The sequence below is a fragment of the Anabrus simplex genome, chromosome 6, assembly GCF_040414725.1.
Source record: "Anabrus simplex isolate iqAnaSimp1 chromosome 6, ASM4041472v1, whole genome shotgun sequence".
In the NCBI taxonomy this organism is placed as follows: domain Eukaryota; kingdom Metazoa; phylum Arthropoda; class Insecta; order Orthoptera; family Tettigoniidae; genus Anabrus; species Anabrus simplex.
This window is the reverse complement of record NC_090270.1, coordinates 165,959,337-165,973,474: the sequence shown is the minus strand read 5'-3', so window position 1 is coordinate 165,973,474 and position 14,138 is coordinate 165,959,337. Positions and strand designations below refer to the sequence as shown.

The window sequence follows — 14,138 nt, the reverse complement described above, 5'->3', positions numbered from 1 at the left end:
AACAAACAGTACTACGCTGCCAATCTAACAGTCCAAAGTTCCAGAGCTGGAATGACCAAGCTGCAGACTGTTAGATCGGCAGCATAGTACTGTTCGTTAAAAGTGAGAAAATGTGTGGTTTTTCATTTGATCAAGTATTTCATATGATAGCATTGCTTTTATTCACGACATTGTCTATCATTCACCAGTTCCTCTCTTTATAAGAAGAAACAGTTCCTTCTGACGTCAATCCTCCTTTATTTCAAAATTATTTATAATCCCTTCATTTTGAATATCTCAATTATTCTGTCTTATTTTAGTATTTCTCTTTAAAAATACTGAATGCACCAAATTATTTTCACTTGCACATTTCATTTTCAGTACAACTTGCATATTTTTATTGGCAATTTAAAGGTTTATCTTATTAGTTCTTTAAGCACCAAACTCGATGAAATTATCTTCATTCACATCAGTGGCCTCGAGCACAGGTTTTTTAACTTGCCTTGATCAATGACTTACGAGCTTGCTTGTCTTACTATTTTCCTTACCACAGATATCTGTTAAATTATCATCTGATGTGTAAATATCCTTCTGCACATTCTTCCTATCGTATTACATTTGCCGACATTTCATACAGTTGTCCCAATACTTTCTTTCATTCTGAGATCTATTATGTGATTACCCTTTACATAGATCATTCAAGTTTAGAAACTTTATATTAAATCAGTGTTGAACCGAGAATCTAATGGGAACAAAAAAATGGGATCCACCTATTGAATACAATTCAATGTTACAAGATGAATTATAACATTATAACCGACTCCAGCTACAATTTTCTTAAGTTAGAGAAGACATGCATTTTACCACATAAAAACGGTGTTTGAAGTTCCTTCATGTTCTCTTTAGATTTATAATTTGTTAATGTCCTACGACTGGTTAGGCCATTTTAATGACTGATCTTTTTCAATCAATGGTAAAACAAAATGTTTTTGATTGAAGTTCTTAACATTTGCACCTTTTACTTCAAGACTCATGCCTTCACTGTCAGTACCTAGTGTTTACAGTGCACTATGTCTTCTGGTATGGGCTAGAGCAATGTTGTTACTTTCATCGATCTGTCTCTGTCTTATCCTTGGCTTTGACAATCTGAAAGTGACTGAGGTATGAGCGATGCTAGTAATGCCATTCCTTCTACAGTCAGTCCCTGCTATGAATGGTGTGAAAATGTTGCTCATAGGGTTGTTTGGTGCACGCATTTCAGTGGGCTTGCCAGACTGATATTTAATACTAACTTCTGGCTCAGTGAGGAAAGCAACGGGAAACTACCTCGCTCCTCATTCCCCTAGTATGCCTCTTCAGTGATGCCTAGGCCATCTATGACAGCTGATGGCAGAGCTATTGAGGATCCAACCAGCCTTAGGGCTGAAGACTAAACATACATACTTCAAGACTCGGTGAATGTTCATCAAGAAGACTTTCATACAAATATTCTCATGAAAAAGAATGGTGTTAGACTTTTAAGATAGTGATATATAAGTTATTGTCCTCGGCTCATTGTTAATCAAGTCACATATCATTCAAAGTTTTTAAGATTCATTGAACTCTTGTTAAGAGGACGTTTACACAAAACTTTAAGATAATTGGTGCTATATTTTTAGAAAAGAGGACTTTTAGGTTAATGTTACAAGTTAATGTTCACGGCTCATGTTTTTAATCAAGTCATTCCTCCTATCATTTATAAGATTAGTATACACTTTTATGCATTGTTTTTGCAACTTTAAGTTGTCATTGTATGGTTTTTTAAATTTTGTGGCTGAAAATGATGCACACCAGCATCAAAACCAGTTCCATTAATAATAATATGTTATAATTCACCTTATAACATTGTATTGTATTGAATACGTGGACCCCACTTCTTTAGTTGAAATGAATGATAAATTTACAGACATTTCTAATGACATGAAGTTAATACATTCAGCCAAAAAGAGAAAATTCGTAAATGTTTTGGAAAGTTTAGAAATTTATCTTGCAAAAAAAAATGACATTGAATCAAGTTGAAATGAAAGAAAATACAGGAGAGAACCCATTGTATAGACTACCGTTGGATCATTTAAGGAAAAAAAAGAAGAAAACTTGAAGATCTTAAGTTGGTCACATTAAATTAAATCACATATAAATCAAAGTAATAAAGTAATAATCAAAGTGGCAAACCTGAAGGAACATATGTCAACCGGTAAGACATTAATAATAACATCACAATTTTGAAAAACACATGGCTAGTAGCAAAGATAAGCAGGATTACCAACATGACAACTAGAGAAAGGATGTGGGAAGCAGACTGGAATCCCTAAGAGGATGTGATCTTACGTGGCGTAGGGAAAAAGACGTGAGAGCGTTTACCTTCCAGTCTGTATTTACTAACAAATAAAGAAATTTTAACATGGTAGAATAACAGCAATAAAAAGGGTAACATGATCAATAAAGAAACAAGATGATTCGAACCACAAGGTTCCTGTCGATGGTTCTTCAGAAAACCAAAACTTTGGCAATGAAATTCACAAGGAAAATTTAACAGGGAATATAAAAATACTTACAACCATCTTACATGGTAAATAGAAAAAGAGTTTTACAGATTATTACATATAATTTACAAGGAAAATGACAAGGGAACTTAAAATTTAATGCAGAGGCCTTCAGAGTTGCTGTCCTCCTAATACTCATCAGCGAGAGGCGCATAGCTCAAAAGGAGTACACTAAATTGATGCTGGACTACGGGAGGCAACCACGGATGGAAAATTAAATTTTACATTACACAATTAAAAAGGTTAATAAAATGGAATTGCCTCCAAAAGAAAGGATATTCCTAGCTGATGAGCTAAGGCACTACAAAACAAAACGACGAAAACCAGGGTCTAAGGTAAACTCCAAAGCAAATAAATTTACATATTAATTTAAAATTCACCCTGAGGTGACTGGAGCCGCTGACGGAACCACACACGAAGTGCGTCCAACCTCGAGGACGTACGAAAACCAAAGATGTGGACCAGAGCCCTGCTCCTACCAAGGAGCCAAAGGCCAGAAATTGAGAAAAAACACAAACAGCCATTCAGGGAAGCTTATTACGATTCAATCCGAGATTTTCACCAAAGAAGAAGGTCGTTATTCTGACCAATTAAAAAAAAATTCCCTTATATGGGCAACACATTCTAGAGGTTTTGATTGCAAAACGCAGCGATTTCATTATCGAAGCCTCCACATGGCAAATACAGGGTGATACAAAAAGTTGTATACCAGACTGCCGGTTACAACAAGCACACTACAGGAGATCTCCGATACCAAAATAAATGTCTTTCTTCCAACATTCATAATGATTAAGTAAATATGATTAAATGTCTTTCTTGTTAGTCCTGAAAATTCTTATTAATATTTTTACTAAATTCACAAAAAAAAAGTTTCATTGATTTTTTGAATATGTCGTAGTTTTTGCAATGGCAATTTTACAAATAATGTTTACATAAGTTCACAAAAAAATAAAACCAACCCACAAGTATTTCATTGACTTCTTCGAAAATGTCGTAGTTTTTGCAATGGCGATTTTACTGAATAATAGCATCACATCCACGTTATGTACTTCTCACCACCGGCGACAAAAATATTAAATTTTATGTAATGATCATTTTCATAATATGTCATTAGTTTCTTTATTCATTGAGATGGTGAATTAGGATATAATACTCCTTTAAATTGTAAGAAAGCTGGGCTGAGTGGCTCAAACGGTTGAGGCGCTGGCCTTCTGACCCCAACTTGGCAGCTTCGATCTTGGCTCAGTCCGGTGGTATTTGAAGGTGCTCAAATACGTCAGCCTCATGTCTGTAGATTTACTGGCATGTAAAAGAACTACTGCGGGACTAAATTCCAGCACCTCGGCGTCTCCGAAAACTGTAAAAGAATAGTTAGTGGGACATAAAGCAAATAGCATTATTTATTATAAATTGTAAGAAAAACAAATAATAGTGTTATATTGTTTTTTTCCTTGAATTGACATCACTGATGAAGGGAATGCATATTTTTCCTGAAACATGTATGATAAAATAAATAATTTTCAATCATTAAAAGTGTATTGACAAGGTGGACCCAACATAAACTATTTTGAATGGTTTCTTTCATATTAGTGTCTATTCATGTCTCTTTTCTAGGATTATTTTGTTACTATTCCTTAGTAACTGTATCCTGTACCACTGCTTACAATATTGACTTTTTAAAGCTATTATGATATATTTCTTAGGAGTTCATCTTTTCTAATGATAATTCCATCTTTTTGTTACAGTTTATGAGAGTCCAGATCTGGAGGAAATGAGTCAACGATTATCACGTATCCGTGAAATACCTAGGTACTAACATAAGCAATTTATATAATATTGATGTTGCTTTAAATCATTCTCCAATTTCAGAAATTGGAAAGCTAGACCTGATTAATACTCAAATCCATCTGATTCTTGTTTTGATGTAATAACCTGGAAGGCTAAAGTAACCACAGCGTGAATATGTAAATACTTTACTTGTTTCCATGAGTAATGTAATGTCAGCAGTGTGAAAAGAGCAAAGTACAGTGCATTTGTTTTTGATCCTGTCTGATGATTGCATTTAGGTGAGGTAGGTGGGCCAGGGAAAAAACACAACACTAGCATGGGGATTTATTACAGGTGGGCTTGCCTTTTAATGAGTACTAACCTTGTCACAGGTGATGTTGAAAATTGTGTCCTCCTGCATTCACACATTCCTGACATCTTTTTATGAAATTTTCATGCGCATGCTTTAGTTCTACTACTGTAATTCTCATGATTTCTGTTGTTGTAATGTCTTTAAGTTATTCTAGAATGTGAGTATTATTGCTGTATACTTTAGTTTTTAGATAACCCCACAAATAAAAGTCAGAAATAGTATGATCGGGGGAATGGGGGCAGGGGTGCGTAATCCCTTGCAAATGATCCTGTCATTAAAAATCTCTGTTTTATCATCCATGGAATCAGCAGCATAATGGGCTGTGGCATAATCTTGTTGGAAATATCCATTTTCTCTCTCTCATTATCTGACAGCATTTGAAAAAATGGTGCAAGTAGGTAAATTTCTGATTTACCCCTCTGAATTTATTGTATTATTAAAAATTATAGGCGCTGCTATGATGCACTATATGCCAACTTTAGCATCATACAATGGAACTTCATGAATTAACTGGGGATTTTCTGTTCTCCAGTATCTGTTGTTTTGCGAAGTAACATGACCACTTAAGTGGAACAATGGCTCATCAGGAAAAATTATTAAATGCGGATTAAAAATGCCAACAAATTTTTGTAAAATCCAATTACAGAACTTGACTTGTTTACCATCATCAAGGGGTCGTTACTTATGGACAATGCTCACTCTGTAAGGTCTCAAAAGTAAATCTTTAGTAACCGTATGTACTGAGGCTTTTGAAACATCTACTTGCTGTGCAACACATGATAGCCATTTTTTTGGTAAGTGTTTTAATGATGTGCTAATTTTTTTTGCTCATCTTGGTTAGAATCCTTAGTTTATGCTTAGGTATTGCAGTTTTTAGTGATTCCCTTGTTCTTAATTTATTTAACAACATGTCTCAGTCTCCCTGTTTGGAGCTGGATGCCAGGAAATTCACCCTTGAATTTGTGCACACACCTGCACAACTCGATTTTTACATATACAGTATGTCATACATAAAAACTCCCTATTCGAACAATTGGTTGGCATTTCTGTCATCTGCTAAACTGTAATGCAAACAGAGCTTTTCAAATAAACTTATCACTAGAGCCTAGATTTCCATGCACTATTAAATCTCAAAATATGCTTGCATTCATGCACTATCATATCGCAAAACATGCACAATAAACTGGAAAATATGCACTATAAAAATTCTGTTTCTTTTGAAACATTGTACAACAACTACCGTAATTTCTTCCAAACGTCTTAATTTAAGCTCATCCGTTTATCTGTCAGCATATTTTTAAACACAGTTAATGATCTTTCTACGTCACAAGAAGTGACAGGTGCACACTGAAATGAAGACATTTGGGACAAATTGAGGTCAAATTGTACGTCTTTTGCATTTATACCACAATCCATCTTCTATAAGCTTGACAAAATCAAAGTCAGGATTTGAATAGATTACTTTGTTCGACCTACAGTATCTCCAGCTGCTGCAGCTACTTCTCTGTGTGATGATTGCTGACACTTTTGAATGTCTTCAGTAACTGGTAATGATTGCCTGCTGCGATAAAGATGTGTGACAAATCTCAGGCGAACATTTTCACTAATTACTACAGTGCAAGTTTGGGAAGCCGTAGATACAGAAATTGTTTCACTTTCACAAGTTTCAGACAGAGTTGACACTTGAGCTTCAGAGCTGGAATTAGGCAATGCGTTGCCTTCACGCAAGCCTACTATTTTATCAAAAATGTGAGAAAAATGTTTCAATAAGAATTCACACTCCCATCGCTCATTTGTTGATAAATTGAGAGAGAACACGTCGCCAATCCTGTCTATGTAATGCTGTACTTGGGCTTTCACACGTGTTAATTGAGCATTAGACGGCTCGGCGAAACTGAAGGACAAAAGAATGGCTTTTAGGTCTGATAATTTATCCCTAACAATTGGCAAAGATGCGCACACTTCGTCTGTCGTTCACTCGGGAACTGACACCGGTAAATTAAAAGATTCTTTCAACAGTCCCTGTCATCTCTAACCTTTCCTGTCAAATGTAATTTATGAATACGAAGTTCGTAAATGAATTAATTCGTCAAATGGAAAGGGTTAGGGATAGCACGAGACATGTTGACGACAAGAAATAGCACTACTAGATAATTCTTTAGGTAACTTTTAGGTTAATAAAAATCACCATTAATCTTCTTTTCATCAGCAACCAAGGGCTCTGGTACCATTATGTAACTTTTATTGGTTTACACAAACACAAAAATTAAAAAATAATATTAATAATAATAAACTTTATAAGGAGAAATAATGATTTTCAGACCAGATCAAATAACATCGAACACACACGCACGATAATCAGGAAAACAACAGTAGCTGACTTCTGTCTTACAGAATACTATTGATCGCTACTGTGAGCTCACTGCATTAGCTTTACTGCCCCTTGATTCAGTCTCACTTACTATGCTACCATTCTGGGAGAAAACACATCCTAAATGCTTGAAATTATCTACCTGTTGTTCCAACTTTGTATCGCCAATCTGACATTATTTTCTTGGATTTCTTACCGACTGATATCAGTTTAGTCTTGGAAGAGCTAATTTTCATACCATACATATGGCACCAATTTTTTTTTTAAGTTCCATGGGCTTTTGGCACATTCTGCGATTCAGACCAAGTTGTCAGCATAGGCCAAACTGCTTACAACATTTTCACCTAACTGAATCCCTCTCTGCCACTTAATACCTTTCAGCAAATGATCCATGTAAATGGTGAACAACAAAGGTGAAAGATTATAGCCTTGTTTAACCGCTGTAATTATCTTGAACCAAGGACTCATTCTACCATCAATCCTCACTGCAGCCCAATTGTCAACATAAATGCCTTTGATTGATTTTAATAATCTAATCCTTAATTCCCATAGTCGCCCCCCCCCAGTACAGCAAACATCCTTTCCCTCAGTACTCTGTCATGTGCTTTCTTGAGATCTACGAAACATAAACATAACTGTCTATTCCTCTTGTAGCATTTTTCAGTTACGTGGCACATACTGAAAAATGATCTTGACAGCCCCTCTGTGATCTGAAATCACATTGATTTTCATCCAACTTCCTTTCAACCACTGATTACACCCTCCCTTCCAAAATCCCAGTGAACACCTTGCCTGGTTTACTGATCAATGAGCCACCTCAATAGGTATTGCAATCCTTCCTGTTCCCTTGCTTATAGCTGAGTGCAATTACTGCTTTTGTCCAATCATAAGGTACCTTACTAACATTCCATGCTAATCTTATTACTCTATGAAGCCATGTTATCCCTGCCTTCCCACTATATTTTACCATTTCAGATCTAATTTCATCTATTTGTGCTGCTTTTTCGCAGTGGAGTTTATTCACACTCCTTTTCACTTCCTCAAGCGTCATTTCACCATCATTGTCCTCATCCCCACAAGCTTGGTTGTTTGTGATGTCACCGGTAAGATTTCCTTTTATGTTGAGAAGATTTTCAAACTATTCCTTCCACCTGTCCAGTGATTCCCTGGGATTTATGAGTTCACCTGATTTACCTAAAACACTATTAATTTCCTCTTTCCCTCCCTTTTTAAGATTCTTTATTACTTCTTCTGGGATTCAACATCTATTTGTTTTGCTCTGTTTCTTTTGTCTATGTACAGTTCCCTCTCTGTACCAGTCCTTGTTTGGAACTGTTTCTGATACACTTTTTTTTACATTCACAAACTGCTCTTATTTCATCATTCCAACAAGTTTTTTTTTTTTTTTTTCCATCTTTACACACAGTTCTGCTAAAACATTCCCGTATGCCACCCATTCTCTTTCTATATCCTGAAACTGCTTATTGTCTATTGTTCTATTGTTTAGATTTTTCACTAATTGTATTCATGTACTTTCGTCTAATTTTCTTGTCCTGAAGATTTTCTTCTGTTATTCGTCTACATTAGGATGAGAAATGTCTCTTTGTATTCATCATGTGAGGGTACAGATGAGGATGAAGTTGACAAGTTTTATGAAGTATTGAGTGACATTGTAGTCAGGGCCAACAGCAAGGATAGGATAGTGCTAATGGGCAGTTTCAATCATCATTTGTCTACACTTTCTTTATCGTAGGCCTAGAGGTACTTAGTTCACTATAGATCAGACAGTGGTCCATATCACTGAAAAATCCCTGGAAAATATGCATATTCCTAATGGATTTCATGAATTCAATGTCTGTTAAGATATAGTCCATTATGAATCTTCTCTCCCATGTCTAGCCTTATGTTTGAGGAATGTATTCTTAACTGCTAATTCCATGTTAGGACAGAAATCCAGCAGACGCTTCCCATTTCTGTTTGCTTCCATATCTTCCCTACATTTACTAATCACCCTTTCATATCCTGCAGTTCTATTTCCAACTCTCACATTGAAATCGCCCATTAGCACTATCCTATCCTTGCTGTTGGCCCTGACTACAATGTCACTCAATGCTTCATAAAACTTGTCAACTTCATCCTCATCTGTACCCTCACATGATGAATACAAAGAGACATTTCTCATCCTAATTTGTGCAACTGCCATATCTACTCACATCATTCGCTCATTTATGTGCCTAAAACAGAAACTATTTTGCATGCAGTAGCATTCCTTATGAACAGTCCTACTCCATACTCTGCTGTAACAGAAATTATGTTGCATGTAGTAGTATTCCTCATGAACAGTCACACCCCATACTCTGCCCTTCCCTTTTTGAACACCCGTCAGATACACTTTATAAACTCCTTCCTTATCATCTTCTCTTACCCGAATATCATTAACTCCTAACTCTTCCAGATGCAGCCTCTTTGCTGACTCAGCCAGTTCTAATTTCTTTCTTTCATAAGCTCCATTAATATTGATAGCTCACTATCAAATTCCATTTTGTTCTCCAAGTTTCGAAGGAGTCCCTCGCCTATCAGGTGGAAGTGCAGCTTTGTTACTCCCATAGGGCTTGCTTAATACGTTTCGAGTGTGCTCCATAAAAATTCTGTGAAATAGGATGCTATCCTTACTTACACATAGTCCCAGTACTAGGCCACTCAGGTGTTGCTCATGGTTCATGAACTAGGATGTGACTACAGTAACCAACACTGTTACACACATAGTATGGAGGGAGCAATAACATATCTTTGCCGAGTAGTTATTCTCATTGACAGTCATTTCAGCATCATGCAGTGAGATCTGAAAGTGATCTTTTTGTGTGGATATCCATTATGTAGTGAGGAAAATTTTATAGAATTAAACCAGTTTTGGTAGTACAACACTATTGAGGATGGCTACAGAAAGAACAGTCAAAATTTAGTATTTGCAAGTCATGAAACTGTAAACTTGCATTCAGGATGTGAAAGGTTCATTTGCTTCATTCCTCAATGTTGGCAGCTGTGAAAGTGATTTTCTGTGCTTCCCTGTTTTTACAGCAGACAAATGCTGGGGCTGTACTTTAATTAAGATCACGGTCATTTCCTTCATTATTGTATCCTTTTCCTGTTCCTGCGTCACAATTTGTGCAACATTAAACACCAAGTAAATAAATTAGTGGCTTAAAGACGTACTCCAAGAGGGTAATTCATTTACTGTTAAGTGGGTCTATTTACTTAGATCCATTAGTGTATAAGTTTCTATTTATTGTAATATTTATATATCTTAATAGACACTTGAAATATTTTAATGCCTATTTTTTACTTCTTTTTCACATAAGTCTCACCAGTGTGAGGCATTTATCCCAACAGTGCATCAGTTTATCAAACCTCTCTAAAGAACGTTCCAGCTTAGGCCCCTATATACTGTTCTTGCAAAGGCCTGGTGTTCAGTATCAGTTTGAAGTTGCTAACCTTGAACTTTATTTTTGAGTTTTGTCAAAAATTCTCACTCTCCTTCAAGGAGTATTTTGCACTGTCTTTCATGCCATTTGCACAAATATTGAACCCCCCCCCCCACACACACAGCAAAGAACATCTTATTATGTTAACATTGATACTTTTATGGCACGTACTTGTAGACATGATATAGGCTTTTGGGCTTATGCCGTAATAGCCTTCTTCATAAACTAAATCTTCCTCTGAACAGTTGAGTTTTTCTTCTGAAGACGTGGATCAAAGTTCTGTGTGAAGTGTAAAGAGTTTCACCTTTTTTTGACATGGCATAAGCCTGTAACTGCTCAAGGGATGGTTACACAATGAACAATAATAATAATAATAATAATAATAATAATAATAATAATAATAGGTTTATGAATTTATGAACACAGTAAAACACAGTAAACCGAGCTCGATAGCTGCAGTCGCTTAAGTGCGGCCAGTATCCAGTAATTGGGAGATAGTGGGTTCGAGCCCCTCTGTTGGCAGCCCTGAAGATGGTTTTCCGTGGTTTTCCATTTTCACACCAGGCAAATGCCGGGGCTGTACCTTAATTAAGGCCACGGCCGCTTCCTACCAATTCCTAGGCCTTTCCTATCCCATCGTCGCCACAAGACATATCTGCGTCGGTGTGACGTAAAACAAATTGCAAATAGAATAATAATAGATAAAACACAGTAAAATAATTTAAGGTTCAGCAGAAACAGGAGTACGATAAAACGTAAACAAGAAGGTGGGAAAGATGACAACTAAAAATGGATGTGGAAAGCAGCATGGACCCTATGAGTTAAATGGAAGGTATCCGTTGGGAATGAACAACTAATAGATGGTAATTACCCTTGAATACTTTTTTAAATTAAGGTAAACAGCAAAATAATGGAAGGATGAACAAAGCACATCATAGAAAGAACTAAACAAACTCATTTATATGACAAATGTAAGTTGCAAACTGCGCCTTCAGATATGTGCACTATAAGGAAGAAATTTTACATGATGATTTTAATGGGGGCTAATCCCAATACATACAAATTAAGAAAGAAAGAAATAAAATCTTAACATTGAGGCACAGAAAAATTGTCAGTATCTGAAACACTTCCAGTAAAGAGCATTCATTTTGGGCGCTTGTGTTAATAGAAGCAGAACTACGGGAGGCAACCCGAGGAAGGTTAAATTACATGTTAGTTACATGGTTAAAAAAAAGATAAGGGAATTGCCTCCAAAAACAGGATTGCTCATGCTTAACTGGAAAGCCAAGTCATTTCGATAAATTTAATGGTGAATGTGAATCCCGATGGTTATCTCCTGTGCAAGAAAAGAATTAATTACATTTAAATGAAGTTAATATCCAAAATAAAACAAGAAGAAATAGTGCTTACCCTGAGACAGGTATCCCATGACGGCACCAATGCAGGAGAAGGACCGCTCTCAAGGATGGTCAGGAATCAAAGACGCAGAGAGTACCTTGCTCCCACGGAAGGAGCGTCTGAGATCGAGAAACAGGAAATGGTGCAACCACCAAAGGAACCAATCAGGAGACGGAATTTACTCTCGACTATCATTTGCCAATTACATTCTACTCGTATTTTATTTCTGCCAGTGAGAAGTCTCTCCATTCTTGATGATCCAGAAAAGTCTTTTACACAACAGGAAATATTCTACTAAAACAGCACGTGTAGGTACATGTTGTTTCACAAGTTAGGTACATGATAATTTTAAAACCCACAGCTACATTATAATATTACACACCAAAAAATATTCCAAAATAGTTTTCTTTTTCTTTTAGTTCACAGGTCCCAACATGATAATATCTATTATTTATGTTGTATAAATAATTTTTAAAACAATAAAGAAGTTATTTTCCTACTGCTGTCTCAAATCTGGCCATAAGCCCTAAAGCCTATATGTCTGCAATGTCCTATAAGTTTCATTGAGTACACTGCTGTTAATTGACTCGTATTGGATCGCTTCTTTGTTACACCATCACTTCAGCATGCAAGGTCCTACTGTATTGAAATATTCTTACTGGCATAAGCCTAATTTTTCTTAACACATGGACTGGGCATGTCTATCTTCAGAAAATCTAATTAATTACTTGAGGGGAATAGATGAGGTATTGCACCAATCCACCCTCTGAGTCCCAGACTAGCATTATTCTCTGGGGTGTCGGTTCATATTTTAAGTCATCATAGTCATAAATGTAGAGGCATCAATGAACACAGGGATGAACGGGGCATGCAAAAGGATAAAGTGGGGGACGCTCAATCATAAACATGAATTTGACTCCATGATAGGACTAGGAAATGACATTTAAATTTTATTGAGGACATAATATCTAACTACAATAAAAAGATTATGAGAATGGTTTCCTTTGAAAATAAACGCCAGAAGGAGCAGTTTAATGCGCCATCCGGCATGTTTACAACACCTTAAATAATAAGGTCACTTGCTTCACTGCAAGTGGTGACAGTACACTTATAATGTCCATCCTGGAAAAGAAACACAAATTCGGGGTATGATTCACTAATTTATCACGTTGGGATCGAACCAGTGTCCGTATGATCTGATGGTCCACAAGGACGAGCCTTCTTAATGTCGAGAGCCCGAGGATAATAAAATTTACCGTTGGCTTCCTGGTTAAAATTAGATTGAGTATCTCCGACAATATCTACAATTCCCGATGTCGGCAATCAGGATGAGTAACGTTACGATGATTAAGGAAGGTGTATTTCACAGACAGACTCTATCATTTACTTAGCGGATGCCATGCCAACTGGAATTCGCCTCTACAAATATTTACGCATGATCTGATTACTGCCGGGCTCGACCACCTGGTCTCAATAGGTCAATGTCACGATAAGATAACACGAGGTGTAATGGGAATACCGGGTGATAACTTCCTCTCACCCCTCAAGCAAAATAAATAAACGAGGTCTTAACGGTAGTTACGAGACACCATATGATTATTATCTCTGTTCAAATCCTTACGCTGAGGGATACCGTCGTCAATAATTTAATTTATTATTATTATGTCTATTATTATATTATCTACGATTTCTGACACTGCCACATTATGATACATACATTACATACATACATTATCATTATAGACTGTCATGCCTTTCAGCGTTCAGTCTGCAAGCCTCTGAAAATTTACTGAACGTCGCCACAATCCTCGATTTGCAACTAGTGTTGTGGCCTCATTTAGTTCTATACCTCTTATCTTTAAATTGTTAGAAACCGAGTCTAACCATCGTCGTCTTGGTCTACCACTACTTCTCTTACCCTCCATAGCAGAGTCCATTATTATTCTCCTAGGTAACCTATCCTCCTCCATTCGCCTCACATGACCCCACCACCGAAGCCGGTTTATGCATACAGCTTCATCCATCGAGTTCATTCCTAAATTAGCCTTTATCTCCTCATTCCGAGCACCCTCCTGCCATTGTTCCCACCTGTTTGTACCAGCAATCATTCTTGCTACTTTCATGTCTGTTACTTCTAACTTATGAATAAGATATCCTGAGTCCACCCAGCTTTCGCTCCCGTAAAG

The 14,138-nt window shown here is 36.5% G+C and overlaps 1 protein-coding gene across 1 annotated transcript in view; it reads left to right on the top strand.

The window, feature by feature from the left end:
* Positions 1–14,138, top strand: part of LOC136875916 (trichohyalin) — a 292,525-nt gene that overhangs the window by 18,441 nt on the left and 259,946 nt on the right. The window contains exon 3 of the mRNA XM_067149535.2: positions 4,307–4,370. Coding sequence (XP_067005636.2) covers positions 4,333–4,370 — 38 coding nt within the window. The 5' untranslated portion in view covers positions 4,307–4,332. The remainder of the gene's footprint in view (positions 1–4,306; positions 4,371–14,138) is intronic.